The sequence below is a fragment of the Pezoporus flaviventris genome, unplaced genomic scaffold (assembly GCF_033815535.1).
Source record: "Pezoporus flaviventris isolate CSIRO_AGI_PZ_B2104156 unplaced genomic scaffold, CSIRO_AGI_Pfla_v1 ptg000072l, whole genome shotgun sequence".
Lineage (NCBI taxonomy): Eukaryota > Metazoa > Chordata > Aves > Psittaciformes > Psittacidae > Pezoporus > Pezoporus flaviventris.
The window spans coordinates 8,085,727-8,110,186 of NW_026892620.1; the positions used below are offsets into that span (position 1 = coordinate 8,085,727).

At 37.5% G+C, this 24,460-nt stretch overlaps 1 protein-coding gene across 3 annotated transcripts in view; it reads right to left on the reverse strand.

Annotated features, from left to right (window-relative positions):
* Positions 1 to 24,460, reverse strand: part of TPP2 (tripeptidyl peptidase 2) — a 53,173-nt gene that overhangs the window by 13,504 nt on the left and 15,209 nt on the right. For 2 of the 3 annotated variants that reach the window (XM_061472811.1, XM_061472813.1), the window contains exons 11-24: positions 22,289 to 22,437; positions 22,030 to 22,145; positions 20,316 to 20,484; positions 18,577 to 18,734; positions 17,147 to 17,223; positions 16,053 to 16,159; positions 15,159 to 15,313; positions 13,286 to 13,402; positions 11,917 to 12,017; positions 9,899 to 9,995; positions 8,925 to 9,062; positions 6,870 to 7,114; positions 6,588 to 6,666; positions 4,699 to 4,737 (exon numbers count right to left, since the gene is read on the reverse strand). In XM_061472811.1, coding sequence (XP_061328795.1) covers positions 4,699 to 4,737; positions 6,588 to 6,666; positions 6,870 to 7,114; positions 8,925 to 9,062; positions 9,899 to 9,995; positions 11,917 to 12,017; positions 13,286 to 13,402; positions 15,159 to 15,313; positions 16,053 to 16,159; positions 17,147 to 17,223; positions 18,577 to 18,734; positions 20,316 to 20,484; positions 22,030 to 22,145; positions 22,289 to 22,437 — 1,747 coding nt within the window. The remainder of the gene's footprint in view (positions 1 to 4,698; positions 4,738 to 6,587; positions 6,667 to 6,869; positions 7,115 to 8,924; positions 9,063 to 9,898; positions 9,996 to 11,916; positions 12,018 to 13,285; positions 13,403 to 15,158; positions 15,314 to 16,052; positions 16,160 to 17,146; positions 17,224 to 18,576; positions 18,735 to 20,315; positions 20,485 to 22,029; positions 22,146 to 22,288; positions 22,438 to 24,460) is intronic. The other variant, XM_061472812.1, reaches the window with a different exon arrangement.

Genomic DNA, 24,460 nt, shown 5'->3' on the forward strand with positions numbered 1-24,460 from the left:
TCATTCTTGAAAGTCCTCTTTGATCTTACTTGGCAAGATGTTTGGAGTTAGGCACCTGAACAGTCTCTGCATTCTCAAGCCTTCTCTGTATGACAAGGCTACCACTCTGGTTTAAGTTTCAAGTGTAATCAGATTAATAAAATCCCAGTTATGTGGATGAACACTTTCATTTAAGAGACTAATTCTATGTAAATAAACCATCAACAGTAAAATGCCATCTCCCCATTCTCTCAGCTAGGTGTTTTCGGTCTCATGAGATCCTGCAAGCATTACAAGCTATGATCATTGAAAGGAAAACAATGCACTTCACATCTAGGCACCCTCCTTCTGAAAAAGAGCTTATAGAAAAAGAGGTGCATTCTCCTCTACAGACATCAAACTTGCTTCATGGGATAAATAAGGTTTAGGTGCTTATCACATTTAACTAAACTATCACAAGACTGTAAGATGGACTGACATCATCTTTCTTTTCTCTATTCTGACTGTAAACACTAGCATCATCTATAGAACTTGGCAACCCCTAGATACTAGAAGATCCCAGAATGACACTGTCATTGCCATTACAGAAACATTAATCATTAGAGATAAAGGAGAAGGCAGTTCTTCACAATTCACAGCTTTAATCTGCTTTCTTATTCAAATTTCACTATAATTGTTCCACAGCAACAGAACTGCTGGTGTACAGGATTTTAATTTTATATATGCCTATAAAAAGATATAGGGCTATAGCCAAAGGAAGGCCATGAGAGAGCATATTATCTGTTGAAAATATTACTTTAAGGAAACTTCCAAGTTAATAAGAAAGATTCCCTTTGACTATTCTAAAACAAAACAAAAATAACAACAACAAAAACCCACAAAAAACCCACCAAACCAGTATCAAAAACTTTGGAAGCATACAGGATATGCACTTTGGTCAGTGTACTCTGTGCACAGCTTGATAAGCCTCAGTGAGTTTACTTTTAACAGAACTACAAACTGTATACATAAACAACTGCAGTGCCCTCCACACAATCACCTCTTAAAAGAGCTTAGTTAACAGGCAACTTAATTTTGTTTGAACATTTAGATTTCTGTCTGATGATTCAAGGTCTGGTATTTTATATAGAAAAGACACATGAACTACTGTTACTTGTACCTTTAAACATTCACAGGAAAAGTAACAACAGGAAAAAGCTCCTTAAAGGAGCACATCCCAGATCTCATCTTCCATTTAATAAACACCATGCACATCTTCACATACACAGTTGAATGCACATATGGAATTTGTATCGATTTTAAGATGTATACAATTTGTGTAAGATTTCTCATTTTTACAGCAATACTCTTAATCATTTGAAAAAGAATGAAGTTAGTATTCATCAATATCTGCACAATGCATTTCTTACTAGAAACTGGAGAAAAGGATGGCAGAGGAGATGAAGAATTTTTTTAGCCCTTAGCCAGTTGTTACCTATTGCTCTTCAAAAGCTGCATTATTGAAAACAACAACTTGAAAACAAAGTGGAAAAAAAATCAGATTGCAACTGTGTTACAGAAGTTAAGCTGTCAAAGACGAAAGGTATGTAGAACCAGTTTGGTTTTCACATGGCTGCTTAGCACATGCTTCCCTATTACAGACGAAGGGCTCTTCTAAGTGTACACCAGAGGGCACTCTCTACTTCAGTGGGGATCAGTTCAAAGTTAAAACATCACTGAACTCTGAACTTCCGAATACTGATCCTACGATATGTATGAGAGATTGGATTTTTTTTAAGTCCAGACCCCCTAAAGACAAGAAGGCATCAAGTAAAAAGTCGTGTCCAAGGGTTATTTTGAGTTTGGTTTGTGGTTTTTATGTAAAATTAAGTTCTCCAGAATAGCTCTTCAAGCAGAAAATTATGGATTAGACTTTCAAATCTGTCTAGTAAAACAAAGACACCTGCTTATTCCATAGAAAGAACTCACTAACACTTTTCTCCAGTTATAAATGAATTAGTTATCTTCTTTAGAAAATTAAGCTGCTATTTCCTGGCTTAACCTCAAACTACTTTCAGCTAAACTAGAGAAGCTGTTGAGCTATGGGCTGGATGAGCAGTCAAGTGGATTGAAACCTGCTGAACTGCCAGGCCCAGAGGGTGGTGATCAGCAGCACTGTTGGAGGCCAGTAGCCTGTATGTACCCCAAGGGTCAACACTGGATTGAATTCTGCTCAACATCTTCATTAATGACCTGGATAATGAGGCAGAGTGAGCCCTCAGCAAGTTTGCAGATGATACCAAACTGGGAGAAGTGGCTGATACAGCAGAGGGTCGTGCTGCCATGCAGAGGGACCTGGACAGGCTGAAGAAATGGTCTGTCAGGAACCTCAACAAGTTCAAAAAGGAGAACTGCAGTCTTGCACCTGGAGACAAATAAACCCATGCACTAGTACATGCTGGGGGCCACCCAGCTGGAAAGCAGCTGGGCAGGAAAGGGCCTGCATGCCCCAGTGGACATCAGCTTGTATGTAAGCCAGCAATGCGCCCTTGATGCAAAGAGGGCTAATGGTATCCTGGGCTGCATTAGACAAACTATAAGCAAGTAGAGGGAGGCAATCTTCCTCCTCTACACTGGGGAGGGCCATACCTGGAGTACTGTGTACAGTTCTGGGCTCCCCAGTACAAGAGGTACTTGGATGTACTGGAGACAGTCCAGTGAATATCCACAAAGCTGATGGACTGAAGCATCTCTCTTATAAGGAAAGGATGAGAAGGCTGGGACTGTTCAGCATAGAGAAAGCATTTTTGGGGTGGAAGGGCAGGAGGCACTTGGGGATTGATTTCCTGTATCTGTGTAAACATCTGTAGGGAAGTTGCAAAGAAAAAGGCAGACTTTTTTTCAGCAGTGTCTACTGACAGGACAAGAGGCAACAATCACTAACAGAAACAAGAGGTTCCCATTGACATCAAGTTCACAGTAGGGGTGACTGAATACTGAGCACAGGTTGCCCAGAGGTCATGGAGTCTCCACTCCTGGAGAAGTTCAAAAGGCGTGTGGACCTGGTTCTGGGAAACTAGCTCTAGAAGGCTCTCCTTCAGCAAGTGGGTCAGAACATGTGAGCTCCACAGGTCCCTTCCAGCCTCAGCTATTCTGTGAAAATAACAGTGCTTGCAAACAACCAGAAATACCCACCCTGGATTTCTGGTAGTGTCACACACGTAGGCACAAGCCAACAAGTTCTCTCTTTCTATGCTGGAAAACATCTTAACGACATGTAAACTCATGACAGGGCAGGGCAAGTATTCAAAACTTGTAAACTAGGAAGCCTGCAGAGTTGCATTCTCAGAAAAACATTCATTAATGGAGCTTTTGCAGATCAGCGCTCTGAAATACAGTTTTATTTATTTGCTGCTAGTATGCTGATGCCTCACAAGTAATAGGTAGAGGTATCAAGAACAGTTTTATTTTGAATTGGGTGGGTATACTGCTCAGATCTGAGCACAAATCTCTGTTCTAAAAACATAAGAAAAAAAGAACATACAACCTCTTGAGTCTGTTTAATAGGTTTTCTTACACAAGTTAAATCATGATTAGAGTTTAACTCCCTTGTAAGAGATTCACTTAGTGTAAGACTTTATACCCTATTCCTCAGGAAGCTGCACACTTACATGGGATTTTAAATCACCTTGCTGAAAGCGATCTGCACACTTTTCAGATGCAATATGAAAACTGCAGCAAACTTCTTGTAAAGCCTAATCACATTCACCCTTGTTACCACGCCAAGATCAGACTAAGCTGGCTGGCATAGTTACCAGCGCACTGTTAACAAAATAACAATTACAGTGATACCCAGTTATTCACGATTGTCATGCCTTCTAAGGCCAACCAACTCGTGCATCACTCCAAAACATGGTAACTTGAAAACATGAAGTTGTAAAAAGCCTTACAACTTAAGAACAAAACAAAAGAATACCCAGAAGCCTTATAATGGTAGCGTACTAACAGTTGTTTGGGTTTTTTTATAAAGACTCTATCAGTCTTTATAAAATATACTACCTAAAGTAAAAAAGCACAATATAAAACACTACTATGTTAAAAGTCACTAACTCCTTATCCAAAGTATCTTAATACATGCTTACAAAATTCTTTCTGTAAATTCTAATACCCGCTACATCATTGTATAAACTCTAGCCTATAATGAGTTAAATTCAGTTTGAGTAGAATCGTAACTGAGAGACTTTTCAATCCAGTCCATCCCTCCCAAGAAAAACCTGAGTACTACAGCATGTTTCTATGACTGTAATGAAGCCAGCTCTCAATTCACTAGAGTTGGTATACAGTTAGATATTCAGTTCTACAAAGTGTTCAGTTTGTATTCAGTTCTCAATTTGCAGACAGAATAGGCAAAAACACTTGCCACAGAAAATCTTGACACTACACACTGAAGATTCCAAAGTGATTCATAAAAAGAAAAATTACAGACCGCTAATTATCACATGCATTTTTACAGCACTTATTGCAGAAGAATCCAGATGCTCACGTGCCTTTCAGCTTTGTGTTACAATAGTGTTTTGTCATTCTACCAGTAGACATACTTAAGGTGCTGAAGTAAATAACTCAGGACTAAGGAAGTAGATGAGGGAGACAAATTAAAAAACCAATACTGGTAGACAAATTCTGCAAGTCATACGCAAAAAAGACTTAAGTATATCTTTTTCAAAAACTAACATTCAGTACCTTTTTAAATTTTCCTTGTCGCTTTGCTGCGGACTGCCCCTGGGAGTTAGAATAACATACTGTAAGAAAACATGCACACACCACACAGGATGGAGACACCTTCTCTGTACAAATATGGTTATACTTTCAACCTACAGATTTTTAAACTTTTAGAGAGTCACATCTATGATCAAACATGCTCTTAAGCATGCTCTTTCATGTTTTTTAAATTAATAAACCAATGCATCATTGTTTATACAGTCCGTTATTCCTGTAAGACAAGCAAGTGTTGTTAACCACTTAGCTTAATTTCAGAATTACAGAAATTCAGCCTCAAAAGTGGAGAAACTGTTTAGTGGCATTGTTCTGTTTCATGTAAATATACAGAAAGTAGATACACTTTCCCCTCGCATTGCATCCACTTATTTACTTAGAGACAACTTTGCTGTCTACCCCCCCTTTTTTTTTCCTGGTACAGACCGAGGTTCACTAAAGGCAGCATAAAGTATCTAACACAATTTGGTACCATCCTTTTTTCCAGTGAAATATGACCTAACAGTAATGCCTTGGACTATGACATGCTTCAGCTACAGTTTCTCTCTGTGTAAGCTCTTCAGTATTTTCACCACATGAAATGACAGGAAATACGTATCTCCTACTTCTCCCATCCCAGAAATCATGGTATATAACCACTTAGTCTGGTTTTAAAATAAGACAAATGAGAATTGCAACCAATAGTTCAAAGAAGTGCAGAATTCAAGTTAGGGAAAATAGACTACGCTACCATAATGAATTTACCATGGATTTCATAGAATTTTACTTGCAACCTTGCATGAATCACAAAGAAGTACTTTAGAGTTCTTAGTTACTGGGTTTTTCCTCATTGATACATAAACTGTCCTGAGAGACATCTAATCTACAGTTACATGCAACCTGCCCCAGAAGTACTGCATACAACCAAATTGGACTGAACTAAACTTTTCTACTCGAGATCTAAAGGTATGTGCCCATCTACTCACAGAAACTTATTTTCTATGAAAACATACTCTAGTTTTATACATGTTCTTCAGCCACATCCAGTGATATATGGACTATTTCTAAATACTAACAATCACCAGGACTGATCCAAATCTGTTCTCAGCTTTGCAATCTATTTTAAAATAGCTAATGAAATCTTCTAAATACTTTAGCACCAGATACACACAAAAGGGATCTGGTTATTATAATCACTGTTGCACTATAGATTCATACAAGTTAGAAAGCAGTTTCTACAGGATGCTGCATTAATGAGCAAAACAACCCTACAACTTTTTTCAAGCATCGCATACAGAGATCTTGCATCATTCTCATGGGACATACAGCCATATTAGTGGTTGACAACATCAGTGTGCAGCAAGTATCTGTTTATGCATTTAGGTTGGCAAAATTCCCACTACTTTTTAACAGTAACATGTAGGTGCTAAGAAAGCACATTCGTTTGCTGAAAATTGTATGCATGCAAGGAAGAGTAAAGCTGTTTACTAGAGAACCAACATGCAAAAGATTGCATATGCAAGTTTTTTTCATTACAAAATTATACTAAACTAGGCAATTGCACAAGATCACTTTTAAAGGCTCCACACCAGAAAAAAAAGCAGTTGTTTCTACAAATGGAAGGATTCAGAGGGAAAGAACTAGAATTCAAAATCTAGAAAATGCAATTAAATTTGAAATTATAAGACAAAAATAGAAGTAGACTCGCTTAGAATTTACTCTGACCTTATGAGGAAACAACTGCTTCCAAAATGTGTTACGTTAATAAACCTAGTGCTCTACTGCACTAAAATCATGAAATAAACACTTCCCGGCATGCAATTTACTCGCTTTGCAAATTTCAGAAAAAGCAGCTGCCATCCATTTCAAATACTCACAGCTTTCTTTCCAAGTTCTGTTTTAGACAGTGTAAGGGCTCCTGAAAGATAACATCCTGGTCCTGCTCCTTTAGGTATTCTATTCAAAGAAAAATTTCAGTGTTAAAACCAGGTTCATTAATGTTCCATGAGAAGCACAATAAAGAACTGGAACAGTGAAAGAGCAACACAAGAGGAAATACCAAGCCTAAACAGGTAGACACAATCGAAGTATCATTTTAGTTAGGTGCAGAGGCAGCTGGTTTAGATGTAGATGAAAAAAACAGGACTTCAGTAACTTACTTGTCGTCAGGCAGAGATGTAACAAAGAATGGCTGACTGTGTTTTGGTGGTAATGTCAAACTGTTGGATTTCTTCTTCCCTAAGAGAGCAAGGCTATGGTTTTCATAAATATCTAAGCTCAAGGTACTAGACAACCTGTGAGAAACAATAAATGGAAGGTCTTTGATGCGATCCAGCTCACTGTTCTGTTCGTGACGAATTTGTAACCGAATAGTGTAATCTCCTTTTTCCAGTTTCACAGAATACTGAAAGAAAGAAGTTCTCATAAATGTCAAGATTAAATACCTCACCATTCACAAAGAAATCCAGAAATAAGACTGTCATATGTTCTTCTTGATCCATATAGCTGTAGTCATTTAAAATACATTAGACTGCTTAGTTTTGGATGTCTCCTGAAAACAGAGTGTCTTCAAGACTTGATAGCAGCCAAAACACATTTTGGATTGACGGAAAAAAACCTCGAAAGTTTTCAGACCACAAAACAAGCTGACATAATTTGTTCTATTATAACACTATTAACTGCTCAAATAATAATCAGAATTCTTGTTATTTCAGTTCAATACTTTTAGCAGATTTGCCTTGATACACTTTCAGTTTACTACATAACTTTGGGTGCTCTGTGGTTTAGATCACAGAATATCTTCTACTATCCCAAACACTGTACTAGCTTTCACACTGAGGGACTCAGTAATGCTGTGAGATTTAAGGCTGCAGTCTGAAGAGCTGACAGACTCTTTGCCCTGAGCTTTTCATATATTCAGTTATGCAGATAACATCATCTCCATTTATATAAAACAAACACCACCACCAAAAGCAAAACCCACAAACATTGCCCCCCCCCCCCAAACCCAGACTCTCAAATTCTTAGTTTTGAAAACATTCTTTCACTTCTATCAACCCGAAAGAGCACCATGTGGATGTTTTGAGCAGTAACATGCTAACCTTCCTTTCTGCTGTAATACAAAAGGCAGCACTAAGTAGAAAGGGACAATAAATCAAACTACCCTGCTCCCAGAATCTCACTCTCCTGGGTTAGGGATTCAGCTGGCATTTCTTCCTGGATAGTTAATTTTGAATTGCTTTAGAGTTTTCCATGATGCACAACATCAGAGATACACAGTGTGACGGTCCATGAGGTGTAAGTAACAGATTACTTTGGTGATTTTTAAATTTTGTAACAGCTTAAAAAATGCAGGTTAAGGAACAGAAGTTTAAGTAATGCAATTTCTGAAACTGATTTACAAGATCCAAAAGACATGCTTTAAAGCTGATCACCTGTACACTTCTAGAATGATGAATCTACCAAAATAAACATTACATCGATGAAATTCAGCAGTGATTTTGGATTGGTAAAAAATAGTTTCAAATAAAAAAAAAAACCTATAGAAAATGTTTCTCCCTTTTTTGTCTTCTTTTTTTATTCTCCTCCCTGAATGATCCAGAAACATAGTCTGTTCTAGCAGAAAGACTGCTGCTGAGGGTACAGTATCTACAAGCCTTGTGCAAAAAACTCCATTTGAAAGGCAGCGATGGGAATAAACCAAGCTATAGCTTATAAAAGGCTGTTTGAAGACATCAACAGCACAGAAGACAGCCTTCATAGTTACAGAAACCTCTGATCTATCAACAGACAAGTCAGACTACAGAAAAAATAATGAATCCTTTCCACCTTAAACAGAAAAGTTCAAGATATGTTGATTTTTATACAAAGATATTAAAGAAAACAAGAACTTGAATTCACTCTTTGAGAAGCAGCAGTCAAAAATCACAAGATCTCATGAATTAACAGCTTTCTGTAAAATAAAGCACACTATCACTCTTTCTCCTTCCTTGGAAGAGGAAAAAAATTATCATAATGTTCTATTCAATGGAAAGAAACCTGTCATTACTTCTTTTTCCAAATACATCACCACTGAACCTGTCTTCTTGTGAAGATACAAGAACACTTTATCTATGCACCAAGAAATGTTAGGAGCTAACAGCAGGCCCGAAAAAGAATGAAGATTTTCACAACGTGCAGAAAACAGAAGACAAAATAAATACATTTTTCTATACCTGGTGTGGATAGGCATCTCCTGAACCCATTTGTCTTTTGTTCTGGTCAAAAATAATCCACAGTTGACTATCAAATTCAGATTCATACAACAATTCACAAAGAAGCGGACAGCTTGGAGTTACTTCTCCACTCTTAGGCTATTAAAAGAAAGATTAAAACATTCAATTCACGACTGAATAAAACAAGTACAATCCTTACACACATACTCAAAAGGATACCTGAACTAAAGCCCACTTCAAGCAACAGTAGCTCCTAAAAGGAACCACATCAGAATTTCCACTGTAGAGAGTCCACAGTATAAACCTATACCTTGTTTCTGACAGAAAATTAGCTAAAGTTAACAACTGGCTTTAGAAAATACGCTATATTTATTAATGACTTTAAAAAAACCCCACAATCATCTATAACCCTGTCCTGGGTTCAGCAGTAGCAGTCATTTTTCTCCTTCTTAGCAGCTGGTGCAGTGCTGTGTTTTTGACTTTCAGCCTGGGAACAACGTTGATAACACCGATGTTTTCAGTTGTTGCTAAGTCATGTTTACTCTGACCAAGGACTTTCTGAGTCTCATGCTCTGCCAGGGAGGAGGGGAAGCTGGGAGGAAGCAGAGACAGGACACCTGACCCAAACTAACCAAAGGAGTATGATGCCCAGTATACAAACTGGGGGCAGTTACCCAGAAGGGCTAGATCACTGCTTGGGCCAGGCTGGGTATCAGTGGTGGGTGGTGAGTGGTTGTATTCTCTTCCCTTGTTATTTCCCTTATCATTATTATTATTGGTCGTAGCAGTAGTGGTTTGTGTTATACCTTAGTTACTGGGCTGTTCTTATCTCAACCCGTGGGAGTTACATTCTTTCGATTCTCCTCCCCATCTCTCCAGGAGCAGGGGGAGAAAGGGGTCGGGGGGGAGGGAATGAGTGAGTGGCTGTGTGGTTCTGAGTTATCGGCTGGGCTTAAACAACGACGAACCCTTACCTGATGGAAGTTATAGGTCAAAATCATCTCATACAGTTGTCGATTATTTGGCAAAATATCTCGGGAGCCCAAAGGTTTTATTTTTGCACTCACTGGTCTGCAGATAAACAACAAAGTACAGATGGTATTCTTAAACATGTATCCTCTATCAAAATCTGTCTTACTTAAGCAGAAGCATATTCTGAAGTAAAGCTGAATTCAGCCCATACAATAACATCTCTTAAAAAATTATAATTGTCAAGGCAGTGTAAATTCACCAGTTGAAATGACTACCCATACAAAAATAAGGTTTAGTAACATTAGACACTGCCAAAGAAAGAAGCCAACAGAACTAAAAGCAAGCAAATCTGATCCGAAAAATAATAAAAAAAAAAACAAAAAACCCAACAACCAAAAAAAACCTCAAAAAAACCCAGACTTCAGACTTATTTATAGAATGAAAAATTAATGGCATAGTAATTAGAAGACAGAATACATAGTTGATAATTGTTTGTTATAGAAGGTTATGTCAGAAGGGAATCTGTAATTTTGTAAAAGGCCTTATAGGAATCAAGAGTAGTAACACAGGAGAATGTGAACATACAGTACCTATACAGTATATGCTAACTCAGACGCAGCACAAAATATTGTTCAGAGCTCACAAACACTTCAGACCTTAAGCAAAGAATTTTGGCTAAATAATAATAAAATAGGAAAATCAGGGCTTCAGAAATAGAGGAGTGGAATGAGCGTGCCCTGGCATCATTTAACTTAACATTTCATTCAGACAACCTTTAATGGTATCTTCTATAAGATTCAGTCAGCTATTTTATTGCTAAGAGCACAGACTAGTCACAGACTAAGATACCTCTGCTTGATCATACCACAGAGTCACTCTAACCCAGGTTTCCTAGTCTGGCAGTCACCAGATAGGCTGTTGACAGAAGACTTAAGAACCAACATGACCACACATGACATGTCTCCCTGATATTCACCCTGTCTTCAAGCATTTGAAACTCAAGAGACTGAATGAGGAGCCATTCAGTACTTTCCAACCCCTTGTGTTATGACTCTAGTTCATTCAAGAGACACTATTCATGCCTTAATTTACACACTTAAATATTTATCATTAGTTTATTTAACTGTAGTTTCTTTACTGTCAGATGAGTGGCTCAAATATTACATGGAGGCAAGAGCATTTCCATTTTACAAACCAAGAATGAGGCAAAGATATATTAGGGGACTGTTTTATCCCCTCAAGGCATATCAAATGGTCAGTTTCTGAATCTAGTATTAAGTGGCTAGCTCCTAGCTACTTCACTTCCATTTACAAGTATCCAAAAGCCCCAGAGAGCCCAAGGTCTCCACAGAGAGGCCCAAATTATGGAAAAGTTTGCATTATTGACTACTAAGTAATCAGTCTGGCTCAAGTCTTAAAAGTACTGGTTAAACTGTACAGCATTTCTTCTTCTACGTGAAGTGACCAGTAATCTCTGCACTGGTTAGGAATTTTCCAAAGCTTTTCCTCCAAATCAGCATGTGTCAAACTGACAAGATAAACACAACTTTCCCCAAGAAATCCTGCACCAGATCCTACAAAGCCACTTCCAGTCAAGCAAGAGAAAGACAACAGTCTTCCCAGGTCAAAATTGGGCAGGATCTGAAGCAGCTGCTTAAAAAGCCCCACAAAACAACAAATAGTAGCACCAAATAACCCTACAATATAGATATTAAAGTGCAGTTTACATTTAAGCGGCTCCTTCAGAAGTAAGAGAATATTTTTGCCGCCTTCCCCCCTTTTAATTAGCTAAAGGAAAAAAATTTGCATGTAAAAAAGTCACCATAATGCTCAAATTTTATCGAAGTTAAAGGAACCAAAAAAGAGAATGCTGAGGGATTTTATTAATTGATGCTTCCAAACTTACTTAAAATTTGACAAGAACACTTGTTATCCCAAATTTCACCGCTCAGTTGTTACTGTTTCAAATACATACAAAGAGTTTTCCCACTTTTCCAATACAGTTCCCCAGAAATTCTACCTGAGTGTTTGAACCCAGCTTTTCAGATTTATGCATGGAGCAATATCTTCATACTTCAACAGAGACTGAACATCAAATCGTACGATGCCTTCTGAAGCATGCTAAAGAAAGAGTATATAACAATTATGTTTCTGTGAACTTATAACATCAGATGTGTACCATCAAAAATACAATGAAAGCTGTATTTAACTATATTATTGGATACAATAGTGCACAAGTTTGAAAGTGTCACAAGCTTACCTATATTTTACAGTAGTAGATATACTGGGACTTGCTAAACTTTAGCAACTGGAGTGGAAGTCTTCTCCATATTTTTTTCCCCATTTTAATAATTTATACTTAGACTGTATTTCTACAGATCCGTCACACTTTGGGCAGGGCTAAGTTTTGTTTGTACATTTGTGACTATTTCCTTTGAATATTTAATAGGTATTATTCATCTAGAATCTTATAACATATTTTACGGTGCTTCTGCTCAGGGTTATTATTACAGAATAGTTTAGTTTTGTGAAAAAGAAACAGTATTACCATACACAGGCTAGTGATGGGCCAAATAATTTGAGAACTTTTTTCTACCAGTGTCCTATGACAAACTGACCTATATATCACACTACTAAAATTTATTCTATGAAAGTTATAGGTGATCAAGAAGAAATGGCAAAACCATTGTATTCTCTCATTTTCAACTGTCCATTATTCAGTTGCTGTAATCCTGCTGGAGTGGGGGAAGCTGCAGTGCACAGTACCACCATAAGCTCAATTTTGCTGCTCTACAGGTTCAAGACCTAGTACCTTAACACAATGCGCCCACTCCCCCCCCCCCCCCCCCCAGTTTATTTAGCTCTTAGAGCCTGAATACATCCAAATTCACCTGTGGGACAGCTATAATTTGCTCCATTCCATAGCTGAAAAAAAAAAACCACAAAACAACAAAAAAGAGGGAGGAGCCAGTATAAATTAGCATGGTGCTGCTTTACAGAGGTATTGCCATTTCAGCTCTCAAAGAGAGCCCTCTTTAAGGCAAAGTCAAGCCAAGTCAGGTTGCACAGGACAGTAAAGAATACAGGAGAAAGACAAAAGTACCGTAAACATTATAATACTAATGTTTTTCGCAACTTTTTTAATCCTTCAGTATCATAGAGCCACAGGAATCACAATACAGCCCTTCCATTCTGTGGGATCAAACTGCTATTAACCCACCTTTAAGAAAAAACATGAAAATCTCATGTATAAAGATACTTTAAGTCTTTCTAGCTACAGACAAGAATGAAGCAAAACTTCTTTCATTCTGAGATACCCTAGGACTTCAGAATATTCAAATTCAGAAAAGGCAAATATTGCATATTCCAAATAACTCTGGAAAACTTACCATGTTTAGCTGAGGAGTAGCACAAAGTACACCATGGAAAGAAATTGTGTAATTAATGCTAACATCACTAAGGCTTGCCCACCACCGAGCAACACAAAATTCAATGGTTTTTCCAGCCTGGGTAACAAAAGCACACAGTTAGACGCAAGCTTCCATCTTTCACTTCTATTCACCACAGACTCCCTCATTCCAAGGCAAAATATTTGGAGTCTAGCTCAAAAACCATGCTGTTATGTCCAGTTTACGCCAATTGGATATGTTTGTACAGTACCAAATAAGACACGTCAGAAAACATAAGATAGCTCCAACAAAATGTGATGCCTGATGTCCGCATCAAAGCAGAGTATTGGGGTATATTCTACAGAACCTTTAAATACTACATTTTCCTTTCCTATCCTTCAAACTAGGCAGTCAGGTTAGTTCACAGATGAGTTTAACCTGTGTATCAGAAAAAAATGTGTAAAAATGTGCATGAGCATACTCTCTGCCTCAGCAAGATGACATGAAGATTGGGAGGGTTTTTTTGTTGCCGTTTGGTGGTTGGTTTTTTTTGTTGCCATTGTTTGGTTTTGTTTTTTTAACCAACACCATAGAATTCACAAAGTGTCAGTGGGACAAACTTAGCTTAGGTCCCCCACCTGACATTTTCAGAGGGTAAGGGAGTAAATAGCACTCTTAGACTTTAGAGCTATGTAACTTAATTAAGTAAGGTAGGGAACAAACTCAAGAAGTAGATTCTGTCATTCACACCCCTGAACTGTTAGCTCAGTCCCTGGTTCTGTTTTGGACTCTTGAGCTAGCATTGAGCTAAGCCTGCTGTATCTAAGCAGTATGAATGCAAACCAGTCAGTTATCGCCTGGCTTCAACATCAAGATATCCCAGATTACCACATGCAGCAGTAATGGCTAGATATGCTGAATTACAGCTGTCACTGAAAGTTGGAGGAGAATAAAACTGCTTAATACCAATACAGCATTAAGAAGCAGGCACTTCTTTATTGCAGCACTGGGTGCTAGGTGGAATTTCCACAAATCAAGCACACCCTATGCCAATTTCATTGCTACATTTATATACAAAAAATTACACGATAGTACACTCCCAGTTACAGTGATTGGTTAGTGATTTGCACATAATATCTGCTGTGTCATTCTTTTCCGTTACTACGCTTGCACGAGGGAAGTGTCTTCACCTGGACAAGGGTCTTCTAGATCCACAGGTCTGTTTTTTAGCATTATAATGAAGGCAGTTTACTTCAGGACACCTTAAAAGTAAGTTTTGTTGCCAGGTTGGCTGGCTAGATTTCTACCTTGCCAGGCTGTCAAATAACACATCCTATATACAGTGGACCCTAGGTGATTTGGTTATGGTCTAGAGAGTAAGGACTAAGGCTAACATGTCATAGAGAACAGGGACTTCAAGCTACAGCATCAGTTTTCAAGTACAGCAACCCGTGCTAACATAAAGGCTAACTTCTTAAATCAAGATATCCCTATAGATAACTTTCACAAACAAATAAAATACAGAAAAAAAAACAGTAAAACTTAACATAATCTGCAACACAGCTATCCAACAAGTCATAGCCCCTATCTGGAAGGGAAACAAACTGGTCTGTATAAACAAGTACCAACAACATGAAGAGAGCAACACATTATAAGGGCATTCTCAAATATTTGAAACACTAGCAAGCTATTAGGGATATTTTCAAAACTGAAAACCAGATGCATTCACTACTGGAACAGATGTATGATTTCTTGGGTTTGTTTTTTTTTCTTGGGGAAAAAAATAAAAAAAAAAAAAAACAGAATGAGTCATGTTATACTGCACTGAAATATTACTTTTCTTTCTTCCCCCATGCCGCTCTAAGGTACTTACTAAGACAGGAAAAGCTTCAGTCACTGATCCTTTTTCTGGTAAGGATGAAAATTTGTAAAACTCATGACTTCTATATGCTTTTTGTTTCACTAGCTGAACAGCATGAAGCACAAACTTGGCAGTCACATCAGCTGAACATGAGCATACTGTCACTTCTAGATTAAAGAAAAAAACTGAGTTTAAAGAGCCAAGAATCTTAGAAGGAAAGCAGAGATTCACCAGAAAAACACTAGTTATACAGTATCCACAGTGGCTCCATATGTGAATAATGCTTATATATCAGTTATTCGCAAAGACTCTTTCAGATTAAGGAAAACTAGCTAAATTCAGAGATCAGTTTAAGTGAACCATGACTGAAATAACCAGTGAAAATTAATCAGACAGTACAGAAATACTCAGACTGCTTCTGAGTTCCAAATAAAGAGTCTTATCATTAACCTCAAGCTAAATGAAAGATTCTTGAAAAGATTATTATTTAGTAATCTCACACAGGAAGACAATAAACCCTTTTTCACTTCTGGCTGAATTGAGCTACTTGTCCATCACAAAAACCACATTTAAGAAATCTTTCAACACTACAACCATAAACCTTAAGAACTAGGCAAATCTCAGACAATGATACTTCTCCGTAAACATAGGGTATTCCTCCATCATTTCAAATTGTATTTGCCATTTTCTACAAGACTGAGAATCAGGACTCTACTGTACCGAAACCATGAAATAACTCAAAATCACTCCTCTAAGAGCTTAAAAGCAAATAAATATTTTACATATTCACGGATCAAATCCTTCAGTTCTTATTCAGGTAGAACTCAAAATGATTTCCAGACAACTCTGTCAAGTCTGACAGATGCATTTTTTTTTTTATTTAATTAATGTGGTTATTTTTCTTACCAGCCCACGTAGCTCCCTGTGGAACATCAATGAAGTGCCTTCGGATTTGACCAGGTTTAAAATGAACATCTGTATATGTCAGGTCATAGCTTGATGAGTCATCTACTCTGTATGTCAAAAAGAAAACAAACAGTAACCAAAAAACATGTTTTTTAAAAAGCATTTTTAAATGCAAAAATACTCTTAAAAAAAAACATGTACAATGAGGAGATTTGGCCCTCAGCACCAATTATTTTAGTCTGTACTGGTACAGAATCTGACAGCACAATGTCGCTAAAGGATTTAAAAAATCAGCTCCATCACATTATGTGGACACCCCCCTTCCTCCCTTCACGTTTCTGTGCTTAAACGTAAGTATCAAAGGATCATAGTTTTCAGTGGAGCTGCTCTTCCTGGCTAAGTGACTTTCCACTTAAGTGAGATAAGGTATATAACAAGGTGTATTTCTATGAGTGAATTATAGAAAAATTTGAGGGCTTTTTCTCAGGAGAGATTGTCCACTGAAGAGATTTAATAAAATATTCTCCTTATTGACATCACTGAATTCATATGTTCAAAACAATGATAAGCATCATACTAACTCTTTAAATTTGCTGCATTAAAGTCATCATGGAAGTTTATCCCAATGTTCATATGCCAAATAATGCCCCTGCCTTTATGTACTCTAGTCCACCAGTCAGAAAAAAAAAAAAAAAAAAAAAAAATTAAGCCAACACCACCAACCAACCAACCAAAAACAACCCAACCAAAGAAAAAAAACAACCCCAGAACACCAAATTCCAGTTGACCTACACATATGAGTATCTTGATACTTTGGTCAACAGGCCAGAAGTCATACGTATTCTGATGGACCAGGAAGCTGCTGCCACTGTGGCTAAGCCCTGCCTCCTGGCTGCCAGGACCACAACTGCAAAAAAGCCACTGCTGCATAAGCCTGCCCAGAGAATCTTTTTAGAACTCTGCTACCTTATCAACGTTAGTACTAAGTTCAAGAACTCCTAGAGAAAGAAGGTGGGAAAATAAATGGTAAGTCAAGCGGGCACAGAAAACGAAACAAAACTTTAAAAATGCAGATAAAGCCTGTGTTTACTTACCGTGTTGGTATAACAACAGTTATTGGAACTCTGAAGAGAGGGCCTGCATTAGGCATTGCTATATCATATCCACACACCTAACAAAATAAAATACAGTGACTTAAAATCTTTGGTTGAAATTAAATTATCGAAGATAACATAAACTCAGAACTAGTTGCAGAGTATTTTGAAACTTTGTTGTTATCACCGAGAAAGAAAGATCCTCATTTGACCACTGTCACCCTAGAAACAGTAAAACAGCATCACTTAAGAAAACAAAATAAATTAGTTTTTATACTTAAACTCATTTCAGTCTTTCCCCAGAAGTTTTCAAGCTTTCAACCCACATTTGATAGTCCCTATATCAAAAGTTCAACCTAGTTTCAAATTGGAGTGTCCCAAACACCCTTATTTTATTTCAGCTATTTTGTTGTCGCATTAAAAATATTTTAATGCCTGTCTTCCAGGATTATGTTTGAGCAAATACACTTTGATTTACCATGCCTTTCACGGCCAAGCTTTAAATACTATCTCTGAAAATCTGTTCCATTGTCATTTGGCTAAAATGTTCACAAGGATACCCTAAGAGACTTGCAAATTTTAAGCATCTTAAACGAGTCACATTTAAAAAGCAAGCTGATGATATCTTCATTATGAACAACTACAAAGCAATGGAAACATTTCAATGTTAATATAAGGTTTGGGATGAGGATGGAAGGGGTTGAAAAACAGTTTTTGTTGGTGGGTTTCTTTCGCAGGAGTGAAATACAATATTTGGGAGCAAAAATGAGAAATTTAATGGCTTTTGTATTAAATTTTTCTAAATTTGAATGTAGATGCTTGAAGTCAGTGAAATGCTTTTGCTGTATGCAACCATTACCACACATTTCTCTCCTTCACCTTCCAAAATGGGATGGGGTAGAGATAAGGAAACAAGAAAATATGTTGCATCACTGTATCCAAGCAACTCCTTTAGGTAAAGCAAAATCTTGGGTCCATATAAGACTGCATGGCAACACCACAAAAGCCTGGCCAGTCCTTAAGCCACCACAGAAAGAGAGAAGTATTTAAGATCTCAAATATGTAAACCCACTAGTCTCTATCTTCAATAATAATACAGGACTGAGCCAGATAGTCAAAGGTGAAAATATACCCAGAGGAAAAAGACCTTAAATAAATATTTATTTGGCTTATATTTTCTATATGCCTTTATTTTTTAAAAGCAGATTCTCAAAGTCTCATTGGCATGTGCTACACACAACACTCTATAGCATAACTATTGCTGAGCCCTGGATTGAGCCTATATAGTGGAATACAGTGTGGCATTATTTTCTAGTCTGTACAGCACACAGCTTTTATTTCCTTAAAAATTACTTCTATGAAAAGCTGACAGAGACCACATGAAAAGGAAAGGGCACATAATCTTGCTTAGAACACCAATACTTCAATACCTCTGTATAATGCAGTCCTTCTCTCAGGCCACGTGGATCCACGTGAATATTTATGTGTCGACACTGGTTCATAAGCTCTAAATGACTAGGACACTGGACCCATGATGCATTTGAAGTTAAAGCTAAATGAAGCTGAAGAGATATTCTTTCAGTGTTTTCTGTGGAGACACAAAATTCAGAAGACAGTTTAATAACACAAATGCATGCTCATTTTCTACTATAACATAGTAGTTGCCATTGAATTGTTCTCTATTATTTCTCTTGAGAAAAAAAGGATAGCAGGAGTGTACAGTAAAATAAAGGATGTACCAACTTTGAAATCCCACTGTGCACCTCCCCCCACCCCGAAACAGTAAAACCTGACAAAAGGCAAAGGTAGGCTAGTAAGCAATGCTTCAGTTACCCCCAACATAGTCTGGAAGCAGGTATAAACTTATGCACAGACAAAAAGTCTCACCTAATGCAGAGACATTCAATAAAAAGCAACTGAACTGACTCAAAAGGCTATGCTAATTAGCAAATTACATTGTAGAGCAACCTAAGCAAGAAGTGAAGTCTGTTTAAAATTACTATGATAATCCAGTCTGACTCTGCAAAATGTCAATTTAGCCGATTTTGCAAATGAGCTTTCATGTCAAAAAAGTTATGGGTTAAAGCACAGCTTCCAGAAAGATATCCAAGCCTATCTGTAATATTTCAGTGATTAAAAAACAGCTTTCTCCTGATCTAAACGTTAATGACACTTTAAGGTTAATGATCCCCCCCCCCCCATTTCCTAGTCCTAATTAACCTTAGATTAATTTTAAGACATTTCATTACATCTTTGTTAAGTAAAGAGCACTCAATTATGAGATCTAATTCCCTCAATGGTAAATGAGAAGCAATAAAAGCTCAGAGAGCTTTGACAGACTGAGCAGATAAGCCTCCCTTAACCTCTTACTACAGTTTGCCTAACAGTCTTGTTGAAAACACCAGACAGAAGTAACAATTGGACAAGTACCAGGGAAACACCATGCTACAAGACAGTCACCCATTACAAATGTTTTCAGATTGTTTGCTTCCAACAGAAAGACATACTGAACAATTACTCTATTTCTCCATGTCATAAAGTAAAATTAAGAACACTAATTGCAATGTAACCTAAGTTACTCTGAGCCAGTAACCTGTCCTGATTCATACCCTTTCTTCCCCCAAATAAACTCACCCCTTTGTCACATGCCAACCTTGTTGCCATCACTGGTTTTAAGAAAGGAATTAATCTCAGTAACAAGATCTCACATGCATCAGTTTCTCAATACAATGTAATTCAGTCTCTCAGTGAGCTTTAATTTGCATTTAATAAAGCAGGACAAAATGGTTTACAGATAAAACACGTCAAACCTTACATTTGCACAATTTAGTTTTACCCTGTTAGTAAGTTCTTCAGAACAAAGAGAGATCCCTCTTTTCAGTGAGAAGCAGCATGAAGCAGCAAAACATGGAGATGCTTCAGCTATAACTCTGAGGTTAGAATGGACAGTTAGAATGGAAACTTGTTTAGCTGCATGCCATCATATACTACGAAATTTAGAGTTGCGCTTACTGCTTTTACGGTACAGATTGCCACCATTCCTCATTATCACAGCTTTGTGTTTAGACATCATGCTACACATAGGTCATTTTCTGAGTTCCAATTTGTATTTAATAAAGTAAAGCAGGGTACTTTCTTCCCCACCCCACAAGCAAAAGCTCTTTCCTACCCGTATTCTCAGGAAAGACAGGTTCTATGCCAACACCATGATCAGAAGGTGCAGCTATCTGGGCAGGATCTCTGAGGTAGATTCCACGGTTGCTGCCAACAGTAACTGTAAAGCCTATGTTACTTGTGAATGATGAATTCTGAATGAGGTAGTCATAGGCTTTATCAACCTGTTAGAAAGAACACATTCTAAATTAACAAACTTCAACTTGATCATAATTTATGACATTTTCAGCAATCGAAGCAACAAACAGTAAAGTAACTGACATGCTACCTGAGTGACACTGACTGCACCTTCCATGATACTTAGTATAGAAAATGAGGGAACATTTTCAGTCTGCAACAGCCACACAGAGCTCAAAGGCAAGAATATTTAAAAAACAAAACACAACACAAAACGAATCCCCTTTGCCTTGAATAGATCAAAAGATGCGTAACAAAGTTTTCAGAGATGACTTCAAAGACAAAGAGGACTTCAAAGGCCCAGACCTACTATACTAATTTAGGTGCTTTTCTCATATGTGGAACAACACTTAAGCATTTAAACCTTCTATACAAGAAGTTGAGCAGTTCAAAAGAGAGAAGCAATATAGGATGCCCATGTAATCTTTATATATTGATATAATCATGTCAGGAAATCCAACCCCAGATTTCAGTAACTGAGCTGTCAGAATAAACTCAGATGACAAGCCCACCTTTTTGTTTTAGAAAGACACCTTTCTATCTCACTTTCTATTCTACTGTGTCCAAAAGCTTACATTCTCTTCCACTTCACAGTGAGCTACCCTCTCCAGTGGGGATAAGGGCACTCTCCTTTGAGACAAGTATACAGCCTCAGTTTCCCAGATCAGTTTTAACCATGTTTTAACACATGCTTTAATCACAGACTACTAAATTGTAAGATATGACTACTGCATTTAATTTTTCTGTGGCCTTCTGTATCAAACTCGGTGTTACATATGTGTTTAGCAGCTGTTACCTACTAGGTTGTAGCATCTTCAGAACGTGACTTTAGGGCTAAGCATTTAATATCTAGCATCTTTAAGCATGAGCGAAAAATCTCAGTACCTCTATTTGACCAACAGCTCTTTAAGAACCTAAGCTTATGCACAGGTATACTGTCTTTCACTATGCAGGAGACAGGGAATGACTATCATCATACAAAGTATCACATCATAAATTTCCAAGCTACTTGTCCACAAGATACAGCAAACACCCAGAGCTCTCAGAGCAGTTCTGGCACAAAGTCATCGAACAACTGCAGTTGTACTGCTTGGTGAACCAGTGTGGGTATCTTTATTTTCACTGCGTAGAACTTACAGTTGCAGCTTTTGTCTGCACTGAATGTGCTCATCTCTCTCTGACAATAGCATAAGAACATTTTTAGACATCAGGACAGAATTTAGGCATCCAAATCCACATGTAGGCGATAAAAACCCACATCCCACTTTTATGCCTACGTACCTTTTTGATCAGTCTAAGAATGTGTCTAGTTAACACATTTATTCTACAGCAACTTCATGCTGAAACTGAGAGAACAAGCTCATTCTCCTCCCTTCCCACTGCATTCCCTTCTTCTCCCTCCATCAGATCTGAAAATCAAGCAGCGTGCTCATCTAGAAAGCTGCTTCTATTTTTTTATTTTTTTTTTTTTTGAGAGTCAGGTTTCCACTGGCAGTTATTTATATTATGTTGGGTTTTTTGCTATTAAGTACCTGAATAATACCATGTCCTTGTGCAAATACTTCTATGTTTTCAGCTTTCACTGCAGTATTTTCTAAAGCTCTTCTGACAGAATGAACAGTGTAATGAATATCATTAGCTTTGAGTCCTGAAATTAAAAATAAGGGTATTATTGGATACAACAAAAAATTAGAAAGTTACAGGGTTGTTTTTTTTTTTTTTTAATAAGAGAAAAGAAGACTCTAATCTCTTTTAGACTATGCATCTATATTTAACATTTTAACATATTACCTGACAATACTAATGCAATGCCTCCACATGCATTGGGAGAAGACATGGATGTACCATTCATGAGTTGTGTTCCTCGCAAAGTCCAGTTTGGAACAGAAGCAATAGCACCTCCTGGGGCACTGATGCTTACTCCCAGGGCTCCATCAGTGCTAGTGGTAAAACAGAAGGGTTGAAAAACAAACTTCTTTTCTGCACACTTTATATAAAGTTTTTTTGTGTACTTAATATTTTAACTTTAGGGAATGTCCAGAAGCACATTACTTCACTAAATCCATTAACCCATTAAACCCAAGAAAAAGCATGCCACTAAGTAGCAATCTAAAAATGTCACATTAATCATCAGCTATGCCTGTTTTACAGTGAAAGTTTTCTAAATTTACACTCCTTCAATACTCTTCTCACCATGCTTCAGTTAGTCAGCAGAGTAACTTCTGGGATTTGAATTGGAAAATGCACACAGACCTATCAAGCACTTCAATAAATAAATCTGTATTTAATATAGCCTATTTAACAGTTACTGTCTTTACAGAAAAATAGTAAAAGGGAGAAGATGACTAGAAAAGATAAAAAAAAAAAATGCAGATCTCTAATTCTGCATGTTGCCACTTCAACTACCAGATCAAATTCTGAATACAGGGCCTGAGACAAGGATAGCAAGGGAAGAAGACAAAAATAAAAAGGAATGTCAGGTGGATCAGGATCAGCTGGGCCTAAGACATCTTGCTCAAACATATTTAAGAACAGAGTGAGTACCTATGACACAGTTAAAAGCAGCTTTCAATGGTCTGAGCCAGATATACTCAATTTTCTTCACTCTGGATAGACAAAAACTGCACCACTTGAATAAGAACAGCACTGTGCCCGAGCTATTAAGTTCTTTGGAGAGGCAAGGTATTTTGGGGTATTTACATCCCACACTAACACTTTCATCCATCTAAAATCTGCCTCAAATCAGAGTACCCTCAGGATGATACTGTAATGTGACCTTTGGACATATTTTATGACAGCCCTATATAAATGACAGGCTCTGTATCACGACACTTCTGGTAAAGCGGTGCACAGTGCATCTGCCTGAAAGCCTTTCCTGCTTACTCAGACAGACTCATCCCTTAGCCCTGCTCTAGAAAAGGTTTAGGAACTCTGCGTGTTATACCCTGCACAAGGGGAATCCTTCTTTAGCCAGACTTGGGCCTTTTAGCTGACATGCTCATTCTGACTATTCTACAACGCAAGGTGACAAAGCACACAAAATGTAGTTTTTGTGTATGCACGTATACTAATATTAATTACAAATCTTTTTTCAGCTGGAGGCAGAGACCACATTTCTCTTTTCCCTACATGAAACATGACAATTCCACATAATAAGGTTCTCGAAACAATATATTTGCCTGTAAATACACAAACAACATGACAGCTAACTTTGAAGATTGCTATGTAACCAGCAAATAAACCAAAGACCAACCTCAAGTTATGTTTATTTTTTTCTTTCACCCACTACTATTGTAGGCTGACTACAAATATAGTGTACTGTAATTTTGCCACATGCGAGAACAAATATTTTTGCCTTTTTTGGCTATCACATTACTACCAAATGCTTCTGAGACATGAAATAAAAGCTGAAGTTTTCACTGCCCCATAATTTTCTTTCACAGGTCTTCGAGAAAATGTTCTCTAATGTGAAGCATAAAAGCATTTTTTTCTGCCTGCTCACACCTCTACTGGACTGAAGCAAAATCCTTAAATTGTGCCATCACAGCAATGTCACTGAAGCCAGAAATAACGCCACTGCAATAACAGTATTTCTTTTAATCTCCAACACTAAGCAAACAGTTAACTTCACCACACTAACTTAATGAAATAAATGCTATGTAAAAAATCCTCTGAAAAAAAAATTTCAGAAAAACAATCGGATTTCCAAACAACTTTTATGATCTCTGAGTATGTCTGTGCTCAAATACACTTTCCTGACACACTTTATCCTGTGCTGAGGCGGTGCAGTGGTCTTTCCCCCTTCCCCAGTTCTGGGGCCCGATGTACAAAGGCCTTCCAAGAACAGCAGACTACCTATGCTCTTCCCATGGAGGAGAAATACCCTTATGCTGGTATTAATGACCACTTCTGGGATTTTGAATTACATAATCTGAACTCCAAAGCAATGAATTTGTTCTTTCA